Source organism: Lingula anatina, chromosome 1, assembly GCF_051362555.1.
Source record: "Lingula anatina isolate TDL-2025a chromosome 1, LinAna3.0, whole genome shotgun sequence".
In the NCBI taxonomy this organism is placed as follows: domain Eukaryota; kingdom Metazoa; phylum Brachiopoda; class Lingulata; order Lingulida; family Lingulidae; genus Lingula; species Lingula anatina.
In genome coordinates this window covers 27,250,686-27,274,232 of record NC_141767.1, presented here as the reverse complement: position 1 = coordinate 27,274,232, position 23,547 = coordinate 27,250,686, and the positions used below count along the sequence as shown (strand labels likewise).

The window sequence follows — 23,547 nt, the reverse complement described above, 5'->3', positions numbered from 1 at the left end:
GTATATACATACAGGTGTGGATATAAGTTTTTTGAAAAATGCATTCCCCTCTTTTTCCGTTGGAACGATGTTTCACATGTTAAGAGCTGCCGCTCGTGTACCAGATAATTATTCGAGCACTTTATAGATGTGCGGTTGTGCCAAACATATCACTGTTAATAATCAATACACCAGTTCATTTGAATTTATAAAATCGCGCCTTTCGTTCAACATGCGGCAGAAGCTGCCCCGTGCTTGGAAAAGAAACACTGTTTGGTGTTTGGCGAAAGCAGAGTAAAAAATCAAGACCTGGACATAAGTAAGAATTAGGACATCAGAATAATGTGGCATCTTCGGAGAAAATACGGTAAGCATTGCGTGCACAAAAAACGTCGACTTTATTGTACATCTCGTTTAGTCTGTTACACGCGCGCCGTTGACAACATATTCAGCAACATGATCTTGCCTCACAAGTCGCCATTATTTACAGTATCAATTGATGCAACAGCACTCTTTTGTCTTGTTAGTTTGTTATTTTATATTCAGAACTCATGAGGTTTCTTTCCGCGTGTCTGAGTGAGCGCTTTTGGGTGAATGTCTTTGGACTGAGACTGAAGTGCTAGGGTGATTTAAGTTTGACAAGACTGAGGATATTTCCCCCTGTAGTAAATAGTTTTTTCAATTCGCTGTCCATCATGCTTTAATAATGGTATAATATGAAATTGTCCATTATCTATTAAATCATCAAAAATTATTTAAAGAAAGAAAGAAAGAATTCGATAAAGACAATTTTTTTTTAAATAGAAGCAAGGATAACTGATGAAGTTATTTAGACCCTTCAGATACTTTTTGATGTTGTCAAGGGTCACACTTTATAAGTTGTTGGCCTTTTGTTATTTTATGAATTTATGCGCACATATCATGAACTATTACATGGTGATTTAACATACGGCGACTGTGTTTGACATGGTGAGCGGGAGATGGACAGAGCAATGAACATTTGTGTTTTCAAACAATGTATACACAGAGAAGTCATCACGGTAAAAAAAGACATGTATATAAGCTATCCCCAATTGAGCAACGATAAAAAGATGAAAAACTAACGTCGACATTAAAATCACATCTTCATTGTGGGAGATGAAATGTATTTGGTTCAAATTGCATCTTTTTGTAAAAGTAGTGTTAGAGGTACTCGCATTGGTGGTGACGGTAAGTGAGAATTTTTATGAGATATTAGAGACACAAAATAATTTCACAAAGGACATTTACACGTTTTGGACGTATGTTCCCTACATTATTGCCAATTATATGAATGATAACTTCTTTCATTCGTGGATCATGGTGAGTAAAAACCTTAGAGAAAACTAAACCATAAGCCAATCAGAAATAAATAATTCAACTATCACGTCCTGTGAATTTGCCATAATAGTTGGAAACATAGAAAACATGCGTCTTAGTTGTAAGGTGGTTGAGTTAACATTAGCGGTGGCTGCGGTCTTTACGTCCTTATTGACACACAAATATATTTTTGAAGTCGGAGAATGCACCTGTAGGCACAAGGGATCACACTTGTAGAACAGGACATGGCAGCTGCCATTATATCTTGTATGAAATCACGCAGCTGCTCTTCACTCTCTCGCCGATGATTTGTCTACTTGTAGTTCGTGTTTTGTTTATCCTTTGATTCTTTTTTGCGTTTTGATTCCCAACAGTGTCTTTTTTTTTAATTGATGCATTTGATTTTACAGGAAAACTGAAATAAGTTTTGCAAAAGTAAATAATTTTAAACGTTTCCTTTTAATTCAAGCAAGTGAAATATTCATTAGGCTAACGAGAAAATCCATAATTCAACATTCTTCTTCTCGTTATTATTTCAAGTACGTGTATGAACTCTTCTGAAGAGGGATATAATAAATGATATTTGAAATATTACTATTTAATGAGTAGTTTGAATTATTAAAATGTAAACCAACATCGATTACATCAACCGCAAGCAAAAAAGTCCTGATCATTATGAATCCGCATATTTAATTGAATAACCATGAGCATATATTATCGAACATTTTCTTCAAAATGCTCAATTCAACAATAATTTTATCTATTTGTCAACTAATCAATTAACCATTCATTAACCATTCTTATATAGATTATATTTTTGATAAAGTGTGTTATGAAGTGGCATTGCATCTTCTGCAACTTGTTAGCCGAAACACGTTCTATCCCATGTATAAATCAATTTATTTGTTTATTCATTTATCAGTTGTCAATTTTTTTCACAAGGTTGCTTCAAAGAAATAATAGTATTTTTGAAATAAGGTTAGTTAAGAGATTCTGTCTGTGCGATCCCACTCATGTTACCGAGTTATTAAATGCATCCCCTTATTAAATAATTGATAATAACCAACGCCACATCTGTCTTCACTGTAGCAATGGTAGGTATGAATTACCCAATCAAACTCCACTCACTGCAAGACTGTGGGTGGCTTACGCGGCGCGAATTCATGTCTCTTTTTACACACTTTGTAAGTTTGTTAAATGAAATTTTGCATCTGATCGGATGGTTATGTTAATGCACCGCTTCGACCAATATCCAGTATTCAAGATTCGCACAGTCTACAAGTACAAGATGAGAAACATTTAACATAAAGATGCTCAATCTCTATCTTTTTCTGTTCGAATTCGATTTATATATGTTTGAAAAAGTTACAATACTGAGGTCGTTTATTTTTGCTAATCAAAGGGATGACCATAAACGTATGATCTGCGGGTGATCAGTTTCTTTTGATTGATAAGCCTGCATAAATATACAACAAAAAAACCTGGAAAACTGTCAGTTAATGACCGCCATACGCGTGCGTCACCTGACTTGTGACGGACGCCCAAACTCCGTGTTCCGCATAAAGTAATAATAATAATAATAATAATAATAATAATAATAATAATAATAATAATAATAATAATAATGAAAGAAAGAAATATATCTTGAAACGGGAATGTTTTTTCTTTAGGCCAGTATGTGAAATAGTATTTTAAACGTTGAAGACGATATGCAATAAAGAGGAGGGGAGGGAAGTGCCAGTGAGATGCTGTACATAAGGAAAGAGATGAATATAAATATGATGATACCAAGAAGTGGGATCCATGATGCATCCCTTTTAATTGTAAACACGAGGAGGAAGATACATAGTCCCATGTTAATAAATAAAAAATACAAGAACAAAATAGAGGAATTTCATAATGGAATATGCAACCAACATAGGATTAAAAATGATAGTCATATCAGTTGAGTCGGAGTTTGTTTAGTATGACCCCTCACCTCTCGCATGGACATAATCATTGAATGAACAGGATTTTACACAAAAAGTAATAATCATAATAACAATAAAATAATGAGATTCATTATTTTTTTTTTTCTAAATCCCAGCCCCCTCCGTCAGACATCCTAATGTGAAAACTCTCCACTAATCGTTCATCAGTAACCGGATTCTGTGTTGGACAAGCCACAGCTTGGTTGCAGCAAGGCAGAGCACAGGAAAAACCTCCCCACCGCCGTGTCTGCGGTACAGACGATTTTTTTCTGATATCAAACACGCTTCACTTTATTTCCTTTACTGCGCTCTCCTTTTATCCCTCTACACAGAGCTGCGAAACAGGAGCCGCGCCGACTTCAGAAACAAACCCGCGTTTAATTTGGTCTCTTTTTGTGAGGTGATTATCCAGAACGCGCTATAATGACGGGGAAAAGGGGTACAATTTCTCGGGCTTAGTCTTCAGGAATTAAAGTCGGTAAAAGCCCCGCATTTGCCTTCCTGTATCGAGATGTGGACGGCGCCACACAGCACCGGCGAACTGTAAGACAACATCCTCCCCGCATTGATTTTTACATTATGAAAAAAAGTGAACGCTTATCGAAAGGACAGGGAGACGTTAGGTCCGAGCTAGACGTGGTCAAGCGCTGGGCTGATTTGTACACTGTCTCCCAGAGATAACGAGTGTGTCTATCGGTCTTTATCTTTCAAAAGAGATATTTTCCATTGGTATCGAATACAGATGAAATAAAAATAACACAAACTAATTAATTTTTATCATTTCAATTCGTCAGTTTAGATATTAATTTTTGTAGTATTTTAGTATTAAATATATCTTGTAAAAAACTTATATCTCGTATTGTATTTATAACAATAATTGTCTCTTCTAGTTTATCTTCAAGACTTCGTAACGCATTTTCGTCTGGTTTCATACCATTTTTTTATCGTCTAAAACTTTGATGTGAGTTGAGTATTATCCGTGTCGACACAAATTGCTCTCCAAGCACACAAATCAATAGCACTTGATTTGCCTCTGTTTGTTTTTGAAACGCAATTAACTGATTAGCAGGCCAATACCGTTTAGATTGCTTTTTATCCCCTGTCTTCTCTTCTCTAGCCCACCTCTTGACAAAGATGTAAACTTAGAAGAGTGTTGTGCTAGGTGGTTTAGACGTAAGCCTCCCAAAACTCCCATTGATTGCAGCCCAACAGTAGTTCACATCGATAGAAATCCCCTTGAATGTGCGAACTCTTTGTTTACCCCACCCTCGTTTCGGTGAAAGTGCCAAGCAAGGCAGGTGTGGCGGCTTAACATGCCATTTCTCGGAAAACATCTCCCAGGTACATTTCCTCGAGAGCAGTAAGCTTATTGTCGTATTGTTTGTTTCGGTGACCGTAGGGCTATTATTGTTACGTTACAGTCGCTAGCTTTGCTGGGACTTGAAATGAGAAGAAGTTGCTGGTTCTGGGAGACGTTCATTTGCGTGAGAAAAATAGGGATAATTAGACAAGCACTTGTCCAAACAACGGTCTATTTGGTGAGATATAAGGGCAGCACCATGCCACACATACAGCTCTGGCTACGCTTATTTCACACTCTGACAAAAGTAGGGTCGAAAAATTGATATAATTTGTTATCTGATACCCTCAGGTCGCCGTCTTATATATATTTATATTTTTTAGATTTTCATTTTTAAGATTTTTTTATAATTCAGAAATACATACATGCACTAAACATTCTCAAGCTAAAACTATTATTGTTTTGTTATTTAATGCATGCCAAACAGAAAATGATTAAGTGCATAGTTTTAACTTCGCCGGTGTAGCCTTGGACTTCAAACAAGGCTGGGATAAAAAGTTGTAAAAGAATCACGTTCTATAATATGAAAATATTTATCTTAGCCCCGTTGTAACATTCCACGACTATTCTGATTATAAATTGCGTCTTCTTGCGACCTGAAAACATTTTTTTATTACAAAGTCTGGGTGTTGCACACAAGGCAAAGCGTCGGTCAAAAGTAACAAATCGGGGTGGGCGGGTGATGATTCACCTGTTTTAAGGATACCTAAATATAGCCTTCCACAAATTAGAATACAAACTGCGAGAAACGCTTGTTGCATCTTTTCGCGGTTGGACCAAGCTGTGAATTTTCTCGAACCGCAATGATGGTGTTTGACATTACTTTCGACGCATTCTTTTCAAAGCAATGGAAGTAAGTTGTTAAGTCTGTTGCTAATTTTCATCACCTTTTCTATGCCAAAATGTTTCTTTTTTTAATCCTAAATTCATATATGTTATAACGTAACATGCTTTGCATAAAAAGTGATAAATTTCGGCGAAGACCAGAACAATGCGTTGATGCAGCTATTATTATTTCCTTTGATGGTTAAGGCCACAGATTGCAAGCGGTTTTCTCTGATAGAACACGGTGATAAATGAACAAGGAACTGGGTAATCGACTCCTGGGTATATTTCCTTGGCAGAGTCACAAACAACGGTCACGAAAATAGAGCGGAGACGGTGAACGCTTTCAGGCGATCACGAACTTCATTATCATTTTCCTCTCGGCAGTTGATATTAAGAATGTAGCTGAACTGCAGTTTTAGCTATCAGACGGTGTATTAAGGCTGTTCTTTAATGTAAGATAGATATCGGTGTGGTCGTTTGAGGCTCAGTATATTGTGTTATTATTGTTGTAGTTTTGAACAGAGATTTTATAAAATAAACGGCGCATAAGAGCCTCTTTGCGGTCAGCTTTGCGTTGAAGGAAAACATCGCCGATTAAGTAATCGCCGTGGTTTCTTCCGACCAATTATTTTCTAATTTTCAAACAGACCATATCTCCAACATGTCGATTATTTTCGGCGGCTACTTGGTGCTTTCCCATTCTCTAAGGCTGAACAGCCAGATAAGTTCGTAGTGTCCTATCTCGACAGTCCGCGATACCTCCGTAGATAGAACCCCGCGCTATCGGCGGCACTAAAAACGTGTACCTCTAATTATGATGCAATGATGACCCTAACAATCAGGCATTCCAGGCGTAAACACCGGGATGTCTCAATTATAATTAGAACGATAGAAGTGGATAAAGCGCACAGATTACTTCAGTTTTGATTCGATAATGGGAACAAAGGTATTTAACCACCTTTGCGTTTTCATTAGGCGAACACGATAGTTAGATTTTAATCTTCACTTAAAAGTGCAGTCTCGCAAAGCGCCCATCAGCGGCCCTAGCACCTGTAGATGTCCGTCGATAAAGCGTCCGGATAGCACCGAGTACAATGACCGAAAACCCTGGACAATTGTGTACTTCTGCTGATAAAAAGGACAGTTAGAAAAGAAATTGAACTGGCTGCTATGATCAGCCCGAGTCTGGTCCATGTGGCGGGCTGTCTTCCTTAGATGTTGAAAACAAAAGCTGAGGTAATTCAAAGAAAGCCGGTGTCGGCGCACCTGTAATCTACGCAGAGACGATCACGGTGCCATACGTCTTGCGCTTTGAGCCACAGAAAGGTGTACGAATTCACTCTTTTATATATTACATGTATCTATTTTTGTGTTGAATCTCTTGAATGCTCTTTCACTGCTGTCTGATATTATGCCCGTTATATTCTAGAATCAGTGCTGAAGCTTCTTTAACAAAATTCAAGAAAAATAAAGATTAAAAAGTTGTAACCATCTTGACTTTTGATATCTTATTTACAATTTAACGAAATATTTCCACTGAATCTCGTTTGTTGCGTTTGTGATGGGTATGCAAGAAATGTTTACAGAGGTACGAGAAAATGCCGTTGTGGAATGCAATGTAAGATAATCAAAAGGAAGGTTCATAGTGTTCAAATGCGACTATCAAACTGGTCAAGCTAGTGCATGAATTCTTTTTTATTTTCGCAACTAAAGATCCTCCGTGCAAGGCTGTGCTACGAGTGCTCGCGGGGCCGGCAACAGATCTATGTTTTTTAACCGACAGCAACGAGCCACGGGGAAACAACTGTCACCAACGAGAAACATTAACCATAAAGACTTATAGAAAGACAAATAAAATCTGACGCTTTTTGGCGCTGAAAGATATGACGAATTACATGCCTGGACAATGCTGGGCAGTGTTTTCTTGTGCACTTTTAAAAAATGAATCATACTGAACCCGCCTTAATCATTTTGTAAGCGGTGCAATTGAGAAGAAAAAGACATTCAACACACTATTTATAACCACAGTTGTTGATACACAAGAATTTATCAATGATGAAAAAAATCTAGAAATGCAAGTGTAAAACGTTAGTAGGTTAAATGTGACGCGCTTTGTTTGTTTGCTTTATTTATCCCCGTTTTAGGCAACGTCAATTCATTCTATTTTGGTATGAGTCATTTCGGGTACGTTACATTTGACAATAAAAGACATTTACGTAGACGTAACCAATCGCTCTACGGTCAACAAATAGATGCGGATTCCTGCGTGCGCTGTATTTCCTTCGCTTTAGGTTAGACGGAGTAATTCTTGATTCCCCGGGACACAGGTAAATCTTTTCACGGCTCAAGGATGCCAAGGTCACCAAAATCTGAATGGATCGTCGTAAAGAACAAGGCGATACACAAGATAAGGCCCGAAGTCAATTTTTTTAAAGCACCACTACGTACACTATCATTAGCACATGACGCACTTCTTGTGGCATTTACTAAAGCTGTTATTTCCTATCACTATATTTCTTTGGTCAATTTCATAAAACGCTTACTTGAGTAGAGTTCAGAAAAAGAAGAAATCAGCAAAACATGAATAAGATGCATTTGTTAGACAAATGAATCATAATTAATTCGTCGATAACATTTCCTAGTTACGCGTGTCGAGGGCATTTTTTCATTGTTAAATATAAACAGCAAAATCTTTGTAATGGCTATTTCTTATACAATTCCTTGGCTAAAACATGATGTTGTTATAAAAGACTTGAAGAGTCATTTTTAAGAGTGTATTTCTTTACGGCTTCGTGGCAGGCTAACCGTTTCTATGAAAATAGCGGGATGGTTTCTATTAATTTATATTCTTCGGATTAATGAATGCTATATTAAGTCATAAACGGATTCATCCCTCATCTGACGGAAATAGACATGCAGGACAAACCAATGAAAGCTGAAATTGAGGTGTTCCGTGCATTAGCTGCGGCAAGTTTAGTAATAACACAATCCATTAACTTTATCGCTGTTGTTTACGTGTTATAACCATACTCTGGGTTATGAAGAAAAAAAAAAGGTTTGCTTAAAAGTGACAGTGCTTCTCCTTCGCATGGGTGCACATAGCAAACGAGTCATCCCGGGCAAAGAAAGGTGCCGCGCCTAGGATACTTAACGAGCTTAAGCGACATTAAAATTGATTTATACTACTAGTAGCTTTCCTACAACAAAATAACACGTTTATTTAAGAAATCATAAATTACACACGCTCTTGTACAATGTAGATCAGTTCCCATTAGTGCGTCTTATGAGAGGCACCAGATCGCTGTTGACGGTTTTTTGTGCGACTTTACGCTGCAAACATAATCTTTGCGATGAATCAAAATAAGATCTCCTTCTTTTTGTTAGGTTAATTTATCTGGCATCACCGAAGTGCCTTGAGATGAGAAAGTTTAATATTGTCTGATATTTTGTCTTTACTGAATGTGGGGTAAGGAAAAGAGATGGCGGCCCTGATAAAGGCATGTAAAATTGGCCTTGTCATGTTATATGAACGAACCTTGACTGGAGGCGATTTTCGTTCCCAAGAGATGAATGAATAAAATATATTTTTGCTGGGTATTTTTTTTTTGATGAAAGATTAACGCATTACTTCTCGATGAAGGTCACTTGGATGACCGATGATGGCTTAAACAGTTGCTGACCAAAGCAGTTACCTAAGTCCCTAATTCTGTTACCAGGAATTTTATTAGTCCGGCATTGCCCCCGAATGCTGTATATAACAGAGGGCTTAAGCCCTTCAACTTGTTTAATACATACAACCACGAAAGGGAGATTTTAATCCACCTTCTCCACCTGTTTACCGATTATATCTTGTGGACAAAGGGCTGGTAACCCCACCACCAGGTAAACAAAAAACGAGCCACTTAACTCTCAACTTAGGTCAACCCACTGTGCGTTTTATATAAATTAAAATTTATGACAGAGAAATTCAGAAAAGTCACTGTTTGTATTGTTTATTGTAAAAACACCAGATCATGTAATGTCACTGTACTCATCGCCTTATTTTTCACGTTATTTCTGGGAATCATTTCAACATAGTTCCTGGTTCTTGTCTTGACCGCGTTTGTGTGGGTGTGCGAGTAATAGTAGTGAGGCTACTGGATTCGTGAGATGAGTCTTTTCACGGCCGACTCTTTGATTGTCCACTTAATGAATATTGCATGAGATTTAAGGTCAGACATATACTATAATACGACCGCGATGTGCTAATGTTGTTTGGGGGGGGGGGGGGGATGCTGTTCACGCATGACTAATAATTTTACGAACTTTCACCTACACAGAGGGAGTGATTTTTTCTGTCTCGGACAGGTGTCAGACAAAAGGCTTTATATCCCGTAGGTGGCAGACTAAGTCTATGGGAGATAAAAATGTCGTCGGAAACTTGCACTTTCACAATTTGGTGGTTTTGATACATCACTTTTTCCTGTTGATACTAATTTTCAATTTCATGCACGTTTATTTCGATATCCAAACTAATTTCGACTGCAGAACTAAATGGTCTCCGAGGGAGGGCATTTTTCGGCGTTCCATGATACGATAGAAACCCTTACTACGCGGCACCCTTTAATTACTCTATTATTATCCTCAGTGCCCGTGAAACAATCACCAGCGACCTCTGATGCCGTCATCGACAAACCACCGCTGTGACTTCAAGACTTTGTCAAAACTTTGAAATTCGATCCCAGCCAAACTCATGCAAACTTTAACATCCACTTTCGCTCCTTGTCGTGGGCACTAATCTCTGGTGACAAGCCGGGATAAGGACGTGAACACGCGACATTGGACAAAACGTTTTTTTCCTTACTGTCGCAATTCTACACTTTGATTTTAGTTTTGAAGTTTGAAGCTGCCGCTCAATTTAGATTTTCACACGATAGTTAAAATTTGGGTAATTTAGAGAACAACATGAGCGATCTTGAATGCTATTTTCATTTCTGATAATTATTTGAAATTATTAAGTAGGTAAGAAGTAAGAGCGATAAGTTGTAAAGACTTCAGATCTTTTCATCTTCCCGCGATACTATTTATTATGTGCCCAAAAGAATGACCTCCTTTCAAAAGCTTTTTTAAAGAGCAATAGTGCTAAATATACCAATGACAAATGAACGCAATCGGCTAATATCATAAGCTGATGTGTGCTAGCACTTGGGTTTTCTAGAAATATTGTTTGAATATTCTACTACTGCCGCACATCAAGCTAAAATCACAAGTATTATTATAAGTTTTCGCTAACTATTGATTAACTTCATTTTATTTCAGCTGATGGTTAGTTTTAGTTACTGGTTGTTTACAAAATGTTAACTGTTTGCTTGCTAATTCTCATCAAAAGTTAGGTTAAGGCGTGAATTAAAATTGTGCGACTATAGGGCCAAAGAACGTAACACAAGTGATGCTGTTATCGTGCTTCACGCTTGCTCTGATGTTCCTTCATTAATTAAGCAAAGGCCGAGTGAAGGGGAAAATTAGTTGTCAGAATGCCGTTTAGAGTTTAATTAAACTTAGCAGGTTGCTGATTTCAGTGCTAGTTAAGTTAGCCTTTACTGCGCACAGGTAAGTTATTTTACGTGCCTTAAGATTCCCGTTGACTTTATGCCTATGGGTCATTAATCTCTTTTTAAAATGAAGCGACCTTAACTTCAGTCGCGGCCTAGATTTTCATTCTGTAACAATAGAGGCATTGAAGTAGTCCCCTCTGCTCACCAAGCCGTGTCTACCTTTCTGCCGCGGTAAGAACGCAAGATGGGGCTTTAACTCGTTCGCTTTACTCAAATAAAATTTTGTTTATAGAGGAATCAACTTGTGTCGGTGTTTGCTTTCACGACTTAGACTAGAAACACAAATGTATGACACTTTCCCTTTCAACCAAACCAATCAAACCCACGTTTTCTTCATTATAATGCATTCACCTTTAAGTGCTGCATGTGTCAATCAAGTCAGCAGTGACCAATCAGCGCCATGCTTACAAGCTAAGAAGTCGTGGCCGCGGTAATGATAAGGCTCCTCATCCATAACACATAAAGTGAGGTCCCGTTTTGCATTTCAGATCAGCTAACACGAGCCTCCCCTAGCAGTAGGATGACCACAACAGCGACAGATCTGTACATAGCCACCAGTGCTCAGGCTGTGTTTACAGAATCACCAGTGGAAAGCCACGGAATGCATTCGCAAGAGATGTACCACCGAGATCATTTAAGCGACATGAAGTACATGTCAGCTCACAACCAAAATGGGCACTTTATGGGGCATCCACAGTGGATCACAGGTATTCCAACACATAGTGACTCGGGACACTGGCCCCCTGCCAGTACGACACCCCCAGGACTGTATGGGGGACAAGACATGAAACAAAACATGGCAGATTTGCGCCAGTCTCATCAGACCCACATTCCAGCGGCCCACGGCTGGGCGACTCACGGGGGGATGGTTCAGACCCACCTTGGGATGGGCAACAACACGTCCCCTCTGACCCATCAGCCACCCCACCAGGGAGGGTACGGGCTCAACATGAATGGCATGTTAAGTCCACAACAAATTCATCCAGCTTTACGCGATCCCACAGTCGACGACTTGGAACGCCAACATGCCGAAATTTCGGATGAGGACACCCCAACCTCAGATGACTTGGAACAATTTGCCAAACAATTCAAACAGAGGCGGATCAAATTAGGTTTTACGCAGGCAGACGTTGGGCTGGCCCTGGGAACATTATACGGTAACGTTTTTAGTCAAACGACAATTTGTCGATTTGAAGCTTTGCAGTTGAGTTTTAAGAACATGTGTAAACTAAAGCCTTTACTTCAAAAATGGCTCGAAGAAGCAGATTCTACATCAGGGTCACCTACTAGTATTGATAAAATTGCAGCGCAGGGGCGTAAGCGTAAAAAGCGCACTAGTATTGAAGTGACTGTAAAAGGCGCTCTTGAAAACCATTTTCTTAAGCAACCCAAACCATCAGCGCAAGAAATAACACAACTCGCAGATTCGTTACAACTAGAGAAAGAAGTGGTGCGCGTATGGTTTTGTAACAGACGACAGAAGGAGAAAAGAATGACGCCCCCAGGGACGATAGGACCTAACGGGGAATTCATTCCCGCGCCACCGGGCTATGACCCTTCAGAGCACCACAGTCCCATGCATGGGAGTCCGTTACAACAGCATCCTAACGGCAGCCCAATACACCACGGAGGAAACGGCTCTCCGCTTATGCCTCATCACCATCACCATCAAGCCCACCTCCCCCCCCACACTGTGCCACAGACTATGCCACAGACTATGCCACAATCTCTCGTTGTAAATCAACATCATCCGACGACGGCGTAAAAAGACGTTTGTGAGCATTTCATGGACATATTATCTCTACAGGTGCTACTCAGTGACAAATTTTTCTTCCAAATATTGAGAACAATCGCCATTTATAACAAAAACTTGTTATTTTGGGAACGATGTGTTTTATCGTAAATTATCGTTCCTGAATAAGTTACTTTTTTCCCACCTAGACTGGTCTCAATCCACGTCTAACAGAAACGATTCTTCCATTTCTGGACAGATGACACTGTTCCAAATTGATGAAAGCAGACGATCAAGTTACCTTGGCAGACGACAAGCTGTGACATCTGCACTGTTGCAGACGACACAGATGAGTATACTCATGTTCTATAACCTACCTACCTATTTCACCAATGAAAACCGAGATTTAAGGAAATATACTTGTACAAATGGCAGAAGATTTTTATAGAGTTTATATATTATTATTTTCATTATTTCTGTATTTGTTTTAAGTTAAAGTGCAAAGACAAAGAAAGTTGTTATTTTATACATGCTGGTGCTTTTGTCCTTGCAGGCTTGTCACTCTGTATTTATGTATTTATAGACGCAGAGTACCAGACTTAAGTTCATATATTTTAATCAATGTAAATATAAAAGTTGTGTAATTTAAAATTTATTCTGTTTATTGCGTGTACATAGTAAGACATGAAATGTTAGTGTTTAGTTTTTAGTTAGGGTATTAATTTATGAAAGTATGGAGTAAGTAAACAAAACAACGTGCCACTCGGCAATGCCAAAGCATTTATTTAGTTTTTAGAAATAAGAAATTCCAGTGGGTGTATAAATCCCATTCTATCTTTTGCTTTAGTAAATGAATATCCCCAAAGGCGACCTATTTTCTTGAATATCTCTACAATGTTTTTTTTATACGTTTGCATGTCACAGTCGTGATTGTCTTCTTTTTATTTATACCTGATGTGAATTGTTTAGAGGTCGTTAGGTTAAGAGACCAGACTCCTTGAATTATCTCTGCCTGTTATTACAATATTAATCACAAAGAGAGAAAGCGAGAGAGTTAATGATGATGGCCAGAAGTTTGATGCCACAACCATATTTCCATCTCCTTTAAACTCACTCATTTACCAGTGCGAAGGCTCAGTCACTACTTCCTTGTACTGATATGTGGAATTATTATCATTAGTCGGGTTGAATCAGTGTCTTCAGAACCGTAGCTAGGGTTCGTGCTCAATATACATTCCCAAACAAACATCTGTGTACCTCTGTACTTACTATATATCATCTCTGTACTTCAGCATATGTAGATTTGCCAATACTTTCGATTTGGCTGCTTATGAGGCAATATGTGATCAATTAGATATAAATTAAGGAAATCTGCATCTCTGTCATATGATCTAGTTGAAATATTTATGAAGAAAAACAAAGAATAAATGATAACAATTTTCTACTAGACACGACCCAAAGTATGCAGTTTTTTATTGACCTAAATTTTATTTTATACTGCCGCGGGCTAGATTTACTACAACGTAGAGTCCCATGGTACGGCTCGTAAATTCGGTCAAATTTACTCGGTAGAAATGCTCTGTCAATAGCCCTAATACAATAATGTTGAATTGGAACGCTCAAAGCGCAAGGTTTCCCACTAACACTCCGTTCATTTATCTCGCATTTTACAACACGTGTGAGTATATGGATTTTCATATCAACATGTGCAGTCATGGTCTGTAGGCACAGGTTGCTCCTCTGTTAAACCATAATTAAATCTCTATTTAATACAAGGATAAACGTCTTAGAAAAAGTAAACTGTCTGCATTTTTTTTACTCAGGGGACTATTTAAAATAGGTAATAAGTACCATTATAAAGTTGCAACAGACACTAAATCCGGTCTCAGATATATTTTTATTTAATAATTAATGTTTTGTGGTATTTAAAAAGAAATATTTTATGCAGATGAATGAGCTAATAAATACATTATTTATCATTACCTCGCTTTGTATTTTCATTTTGAAACAAGAAAAAAAAATCTCATCAGACTGCTGACTTGAGACCGGCACTGAACCTGAGCGTTCATTAATAATAAATATTTGATTAAGTTGTTAATTAAGCATATAATTTCTCAGACAGTTCCATTACCATTGAACCAGACGGAGACTTACTCGAAGAAAAAAGGAGTTTATCAGAAAGCTTGAATGGTTCGTCATTCTTTAAGTCAGGCTAAGCGGCTTTTAAGTCCCTATTCCCTTTCAGGTATTTAACTCGCGAATCGCTGTTTTCCCGAGGTATTGTAGGCTGGTTAATCGGCCAATGGACCGGCTTTTTGATTGCACAATGGCTCCAATGCACAGCTGTTATTCGATGTGTTAACTTAGGCTTCCCTAACAATAGCTAAGACCCTCTAATTCTGTTGGTAAACGGGAACTTTCTGACTTCAAAGGTGACCATCGGAGAAACCACGTCACCTGTACCATGCAGTCTTGTTAAGGGTGCTTGATTATATCGGCTGACAAGCAATTTAGAATAATTCAATATTTAAGATCTCAAAACTCGATTTTTATTTTTCAAGAAATATCGATGTGTTGTAAAATTCGAAAATATATTAGATGAAATCTGTGAAAATATTTTAGATAAACAAAAAGCTCTATTCTTCAAGGAAAAACACAATAAAAATATCTATCAAAATTACGCCTCAAGGTCCGGCAAAATTATCGACTGATATTTACTATCTTTCAACTAACACGTTTTGAGAAACTTGACTTTCTTTCCTAGACGTCAAAAAGCTACACGGAGGTCATTTGTTCTCGGTCTTTTGAGACATTCTCGTTATGACTCTAACCGTTGGTTACTACCCAAGAGTATCAACCTTTTTGGTGTGCGCAACCTACTTGAAATATTACAACGTATCTACAACGAGGGTTAGAATACCAAGACCTGCACGAAGAAAAGAAAAGTGTATTATCTTAAAAGCATCCCATAATGTATATTTTAGCACCGAGCATTGGTGCCGAACAGCAATGGAGCTCGGGAAAAATATACTAATAGTAGGTTAATCTGTTGTAGGCTAATGTTGTGATCCACATATCGTGCAATTCTTTACTGCTTTGTACAGCACTATTTTACGCCAACTGAGCTCACATCTGTTCCGAGGTCCCACAGTCGCACAAGAAGCTGACATCACGCGAAATGAACATTTTTTTCGCCAATGATTTCGCGACAGCAGAGCTTCACTTTTAAGACAAGGTTTTACAATTTGTCGGTAATTTTCATTGAAACTAGAGGGCCCTATACTAATTTTTTTTATATAAATCAGATACTGGCCGTTAAAATTTTTGTAATTACTCTGCAAGGTAGTGAGTCATAAGACACTTACGAAGGTTCATATAGCATTGTGCACGTGCCTTATGAAAAAGACCCTAATGGTCACACTCACTGGATGTTTATTTGTGAATATATTTTATATTTCAAAGCTGATAGTGAAAATCGCCATAACTGATAACAAAAATAAATAAATAGATAAATTAATTAATTAATAAATACATAAATAAAAATAAAATTAACACAGGTTCTGACGTAGTGATGTTAAATCCACGGAAATAAACGACAGCTAATCAAAAATAAGTATAGATAGATTTATAACCAGGTCCGCATTTTATCCCTACGGTCCAGTCGTAAAGGGGGATGAAAGCAGCACTATGGACAGTATCATATATACCATATATTGGATTAGCTTATCCTCTCTATTTCCTGTGACCACCTTTGAGTGTAATACGACCTGTATACAGGTGGGCCATTCCACCGGGCAATCTCAATTTGTACTGAGGCGAGACTCCATTAACTGCAAACCAATTTTTTTATTTCAAATAGAGAAAAAAATTCCTTGATGGCGTTTTTACAGATACATCAGCAAAAATAAACATAACGCTGAGGAGGAAAAAAAGGACCTTTTAGATTGAAAATCAGACACCCCATTTAACCTTATTTTGATGCTGAAGCTACTATGTTAATTTTTTCTCTCGAGGTGAGGGGTCTTTCGGCTCAGTCGGTAACTAGATGGAAAGAAAATAATACGAAATAACAGTTTGGCCTTCTTTGATACTATTATTGCCCATCGTAAATTGATCTGGCAATTGATCATATAAACTTCTTCAGATAAGGCGGTAAGCTAACTTCAGTAGAAAAACATGGCTCTCTCCGGCATTTGCCAGCACTTGAGACGGGACCATTTCGACATACTAGCTTTGCCTGTCAGTCTAATTGTACACCGGTTTTTTTAACACAAAGGACATTGAGTCACAGACTTATGCCGGTTAAATTTTGCTTTTTGAATAAAATAACTTCAAAATTTGTGTCTTTAACTTGTTAGTTCTGCCCGGCATGTCTTCAATGATGTATAAAATGATGGTGGTTTTTCATGAATGTTTAATCGTATTATTAGTTTTCAAGAGTTAATGTGATACATGAGGGTGCTGTCACTCAAGTAGACATTTAAATAACATGCTAAATGACACGCTAACTGAGAATTATCTTCTAAATGTAAGATGTGTTAAGTAATTTGTCTTCTTAATTTTATATTGGTTCAAATCACAGCCTAAATTTCATATAGTTTTATTTCGCACAATGAGCTAAGTAAGCATGGGGTGCATGGTTTCTCGACATTGCATTTCGCAGTTATCTTGATTTTTAACATATCATTACAAGGCAGCATAATTTTACAGAAACAAAGCAACTGATAACGAGGGGATGAGATTTATTTCTCTCGACAACTGGCTTTGTGAAGTTGGGATGACTTTATCTACTGTGCAGATGACCTATCGCTGTCCCGACACATTGCAAAGGAATTTATAGCTATAAAACCCGTGCTCCTATCTATCTTCAAATATATCATATGTGTATCGGCACAGAACCAAGGGAAAAGACAATGAAATTATCGTGTAATTCATCAATCGTCTTGGACCATTATGAGGTGTCGAGGGGCAAAAACATTAATTATTTGTCTAAATTTATCTTCATCTTCTCGTATCTCAAATAAAACCGTTATCAGAATCTTAGGCTAGCTGGCCACTGAGAGAAGAAAGACAGATTTTGTCTGCAGAGGTCGGCAAGGTGATAAAAATTACTTTTGCAGCAGACTCCTTCGCCTTAATAATCCAAATGCACTAGTTTTTCATAGTCGCCCAACATTATGCTAATTCACTCTTCAAGTTTGATATTCCAAATCGTTAATTTGTTATTTTAATTGCCCAACCAGGACGATTAAATTAAATAACTATCGCGACCGCGTTTGTTTACTTATTTGATATGCCTGTTCTAATTGAGATGTACCCAATAAAATTCCACTTCTGTCGTAATAATAATTGAAGTAACGGCACACGACTGTAGGGATAAGAAATTGGGCCTTCTGGCCGGGGGCAGGTGGTCATTAATCAATAGACTTCAATGACCACAGATGACCAGTACTATCTGGCCCCCGCCTTCCCATCACTTCCTATTGAATTATTACATTAACACGCTATTAATGATTACGAGGTATTGCCTAAACCTAATATAAATCAAATATTTTTGTCTCAAAGGACTCATATTTGTAGGCTTCCCCGACAAAGAAATCTTTCAATCCAGCAGCATATGAGCAAGTTCTGTCGTGTTATTAATCTTCATATTTTCTATGGCCTAACATCGGGGTTCAAAGGAAGTGAGAAATCACTCATTTTCCTCAACTTTGACGATTAAAAGCAAAACAAAATGTTTGGTGCATTTCTAACATCTGCGTCAGCACAGAGAATTCTATTCTACACTCCTTCGCTGTTTTCTATTTTTATTTATTTATTTATTTTGCTAGATGCTAGTTTTAGAGCATTAAGTGTGTTTTAGTATAATATATACAATACATTATTTAAAGAAACACCATCTAGATTTACTTTGCCATCTAAAAGTCAATTTAATATTGGTTTGATTTTTAGAGTGCAGTAGTTAGTATTTGATTCCCAATATTTTCCATGTATATTTATTAGAATGAATTCATTCGCTTATTTCAAAACCATTGAGACAGATCCCAGGAAAATATTGGAAGCATTAAATCTGCTACGGTTGATCACCAGACGTCGATCGTTTGGGTCACGTGCGCCAAATTAGAGCCCATTTGACACACGAGCATATAGCAGCTTAACAATGCGTTAAGAGACAGATGATACCATTACATGGAGTTTATAGTTCATGCCTCGCTCTGACTAGATCTTAGGAGACTCCTTAAGACCTGACCTGCATGCCTTAACAATTTGCCTTCTAAAATAGAAAGCGCCTTCTGCCTATTTTCTCTGTCTGATTTCCCACTAAATTTATGGAAAGTCACAAGCGTTCCTCGTCTTAGGATTCCCCGGAGCCGCACAATATTGTACCCTGAGCCAAATAAACAAATGTACAGATTAGCCTTAATACAACAATTGCTCTCTAAATTACAAGGCATGAAATATTCATCAATTCGCCCATTGATATATATCAGTGCTTTTATTAAACATTCATTAAAATTTCTAATGAAGTTCAAATTGTTAAATCGACACACGCTGCTCATCTGTCTTCAGTTACGAGTTAGTGGCAAAGGATAAGGTAGAGTCTAAGGGGGCATTTTTCAAACAAAACCGCAGTATTCGTCAAGAAAAACGAACGACAGGACGTTCTCGGTATTTGGGTGCAGATATCTATCGGGAGGATTATGTAGGACAAACCGATCGAACAAATTCGATTCTCAGTGGGGCTTTCAGTATGGAATTCAGATATCACTGAATCTGTATCAGAAAAGAACTCATTCTATAAACCAACGTAAAGGCCGACAGATGTAGTAGACAGACGGAGAGGAAAACTAGCCCCTTCTTCATACATAGATTTAAATACGTGTGACGCCGTAGCTGGCAACCTGTCAGCTGGCACGAAAGACAATGGCTACAAACTGGGAAGCTGAACTTTTGCCTGCTCCCGAGGCGCACGGTCCGGCATCTCTTCAGGACCAAGGATGAACTGACGGAGAAAAAAGGAGAATAATTGTTCAGATGACGATCTACGACGGAAGGTGCCGAAATGGTTCGACTAATGTACAGGTGAGATCTTTATGGCTTTTTCTCTCAGTTTTACTGCCAAACGTGTTATCATTTATGGTTCTGCGACAATATCAGACAAATCGTCCTGTAAATATATTGCCGCGCCAGAGGCGTTTTGATATCACGGGCCAGTAACGCTGGTACTCACAGTACAGGACGAGGTCATAGCCTCGGTAACAAAAGCTATAGGTGTCAACTTTTTTCATTGACAAATGAATCGACTTACAAGTGCTATCACACAGCAATGATTGTATTTTTGGAGATTGTGTGACTGGCCGTAGACTGAGAGCCAAAAAGAGCCTCAAACTTATCATCACACGCCATTGCCGAAATGGATTGTAGTGGGGGGAAATTCACCTCATTAGCCTCGCATGTATTCTATGATCAGCGTAATCTCTCCGGTGATAGTGACGCTAAGATAGAAGTTCGTGCAGATATACATATAAGATATATCAAATTGTTAGAGATAAGTTCAACACAAGGCCATTCCGCCATACCCACGTACTTAAGTTCTATGTGAATCTCGTCATCCACTCTGGAACCAAAATTAAGGAAATTAAGTCCTAAATGTCCTTCTTAATGTCAATTGAGAGATATGAATGTACATAGCACGGCACTGAGGTTGGAAAAAATACAGCTTGTTTCAACTGTTTTCACAGTACTGAATGGGCTGCGTAATGTTTGTAATGAGCAAAATTCGTGATTTCCTATTATGATGATAGTTAACTACTTTTTTGCTAAAACTAATTCTACCTGTGCTATACGCTTATAATACCATGGCTGCTATTTCAGAAAATAAAGATTCACTTTTTACTTCAAATATAAATATAGAATACATTTAAAAAAACAAACAAATATAATCGACATAATTTAAAGTTAGCTGCAAAAAGATACCAACACTGCATGGATAAAATAATGAAATTGCACAAGAAACACAAGCCAACTCCATCTTTCAGCATTGCTGGGTAGAAAATGAAAAAACGGGTCTCTAAAGCTCGCTCTTTGTATGCTTTGTAGTGAATAATATCACCAGAGATTTCCCACTGCTCAGTTAAAAAACAATCACTTTTTCATCGTGCTGAGGCCCGTGTGAAGATGATTAGATGCTTTTTATGAAAGAACAATACTTGTCGTTTCTTCATTGAATTTTCTTTGCTTAAGACGTGGCTTATTGTAGTTAAAGTACGCTATGAAATTACTGCATTTTTTAATTAAAAAAGCGCAGACGACGAGTTAAATGGTGACCTGCTTTTCACACCTGGTAAATGAAGAGGAAATTTTGCTTTTTTACATCACCCCATCAGAGGCTGTGTGTTATTGACATAAGATATTAAATTTGGGAGGAATTCTAAAGCACAAGGTACCAGTGCTTGCTTGTGGAAAACACAGACCGTCAACTGCTTTTATAACCCTTTGATGGGAATAAATGAAGCATGATAAAATTCAGCTTTTCACATAATGACAAAGTTTACCTTCAAGAACCCAGCTCGTATTCGAAGCAGCATCGAACGCGACAAAGTCAAAGTTCAAATTTAGAAAGGAATTTGAGCAAGGATAGTCCTTCTGGCGTGCGTTTTGCTGGTATTTAGCCTTTTGAGACAAGAACAAATATGTATTACGAATTTTTAAAACGTTGAAAATATTTTGGAAATTAAATTTAAGAGAAAGGTAATTACGATACAGATAATTCCTATTAAGCTTTGTAAAGGTTGAATACCTTTGGACTTAACACAACTGAGTTATTTAATCTGAAATTATTTCAGCGACCGAATTATATAATTAATTACCTAGACCAAAATATACAATTTCAAATAAAGAAAACGTTAGATTTGTACACCTGTGCTGTGTAAGTGCATCAACGAGAAAGGGTTTTAACCATCAGATCTATGGAATATATAGCTTGAGTCCAGTACCATGTTGAATTTAAAGAATGCTTTTACTAATCAGTTCTAATTGTAAAGGAAAACTTTTTGCCAATTATTTTTATTGTACTTCCAAATAATGACAGCATCATGCAAACACATTGGTTTCGTCGTTCAGACACCCAATATGAAACTAAACGAGACAACTGTACTTTATACGTTGCCGACGCCAGTGATTGATAAGGACACAATGGATGACATGTAATTGAGGTTAAAAATGGTCTAAGTGCTGAAAAAACTAGTCACACAAGGGGACACGAAGGCTTGCTTTAAAATGTGCAAGTACATGCAGTATATTCCTCAGTCGTTGATTCCATTTATATTCAGCTTTTTTTCTGCAACGCATAAAATTCCAAATAAATTAAAATAAAAGTCGAAAGATATCATTTTGGCAAAGCATATACACATAAGTGTAATATATATGTACACTATAGCATTTTGTTCTGCCATTATCTCTACTCTGGGTTCAAAGTGCTTCATTGTAAATTACAAGAAAGGCCGGCGGATGCTACACCCGGACTATCAAAGTGATTATTAAAGATGGGGCGGTCGTATCGTTCTCCCTAAGGGTGGAATCACGTGTCGGGCTGAGGTATATGTCTGAAGATTAGTTCAGTTTGTATCCGCACAATAGACCAACCAACCCGGTACAGGTTAACTGGTGTTAAAAGGAAGACACGATGATAAATCTTTGTTCTTTTGTACTCCTGCGAGAGATAAATCATAATGAACCTGCGCTCTAAAGTAAAAGAAACGCATTAAAGTGGACATTTACATGGAAACTCAACTACAGAGGTCACACTCTTTTGGTCCTTTTATAAAAAGCATCATATAGACCTCTTAATAATATATATTTCTATCTATATCTAAATGCCAAGTTAAGGTACATAGATATAAACATTTTGACTTTCGACGCTGGCGTACACATTACTTTCGACACGCAAGGTTTATTATCGGGGTCATCTAAAAACGGTTTCTTCAGATTCATTTTCAGCACAAACGACGGGTCCCTTGCTGATATCTAAAATCTCCCAACCGTGTTCCGAGCACGAACACCGCAGCAGGTAATCTTAACACTTTCGTGAAATATATTGGTATCATTTTCTGCTATTCAGCCCAAATAATGGCCCCTATACCGCACCGGGACGGCGCTTGCCCACGACCACCCGCCAATCGATCAAGTTTCACTGGAGAGACGCTCACCGTCAATCGCGGATACCACGATGGCGGGCTGAATGAGCGATAAAAAAACTTGCCTCCTCTGAACCCCCGTGTCTCTTTGTGATAGGATCGGCACAGAGTAGAGCAATCGACCGTTCAAGCAATGGCATCTCCCAAGGACATTGTTTTGTAATTAGCAAATAATACAGATAAAACAATAGCCATAGTACTAACCAGCGTTTCACTGTTGCATCCATTTAATGCTTTCAAAAAGCTTAAGAAAAACAAAAGCAGTTTCCAAAACGTAAATGTAAGTTTTAAAATATGATATTTAAATTTGAGAATGTGCAGCACACAAATGATTTCAGTGTTTTTTATTTTACTGGTTGGAGAGTAACTATGTCAACTAAATTATCCTTTTTATCATATTGTATTTGAATCTACCAGCGTCTTTTCAATGTATGATCGCCTCACTTAGTTAACCACACAAACATTGCAGAAAGGAAATTTTCTATCATGACCATACTTTTTACAGTTAAACCGTTCCTCCAACGAAGAGATATTACAATCTATATTTTTT

At 37.8% G+C, this 23,547-nt stretch overlaps 1 protein-coding gene across 1 annotated transcript; it reads left to right on the top strand.

The window, feature by feature from the left end:
- The first annotated feature begins 11,557 nt into the window (after nucleotides 1–11,557).
- On the top strand, nucleotides 11,558–14,255 carry LOC106160339 (POU domain, class 3, transcription factor 4-like). Its single transcript, XM_013536912.2, has one exon. It carries the CDS (start codon nucleotides 11,590–11,592, stop codon nucleotides 12,832–12,834), a length of 1,245 nt encoding a protein of 414 aa, XP_013392366.2. The 5' UTR covers nucleotides 11,558–11,589; the 3' UTR covers nucleotides 12,835–14,255.
- The last annotated feature ends 9,292 nt before the right edge of the window (nucleotides 14,256–23,547 follow it).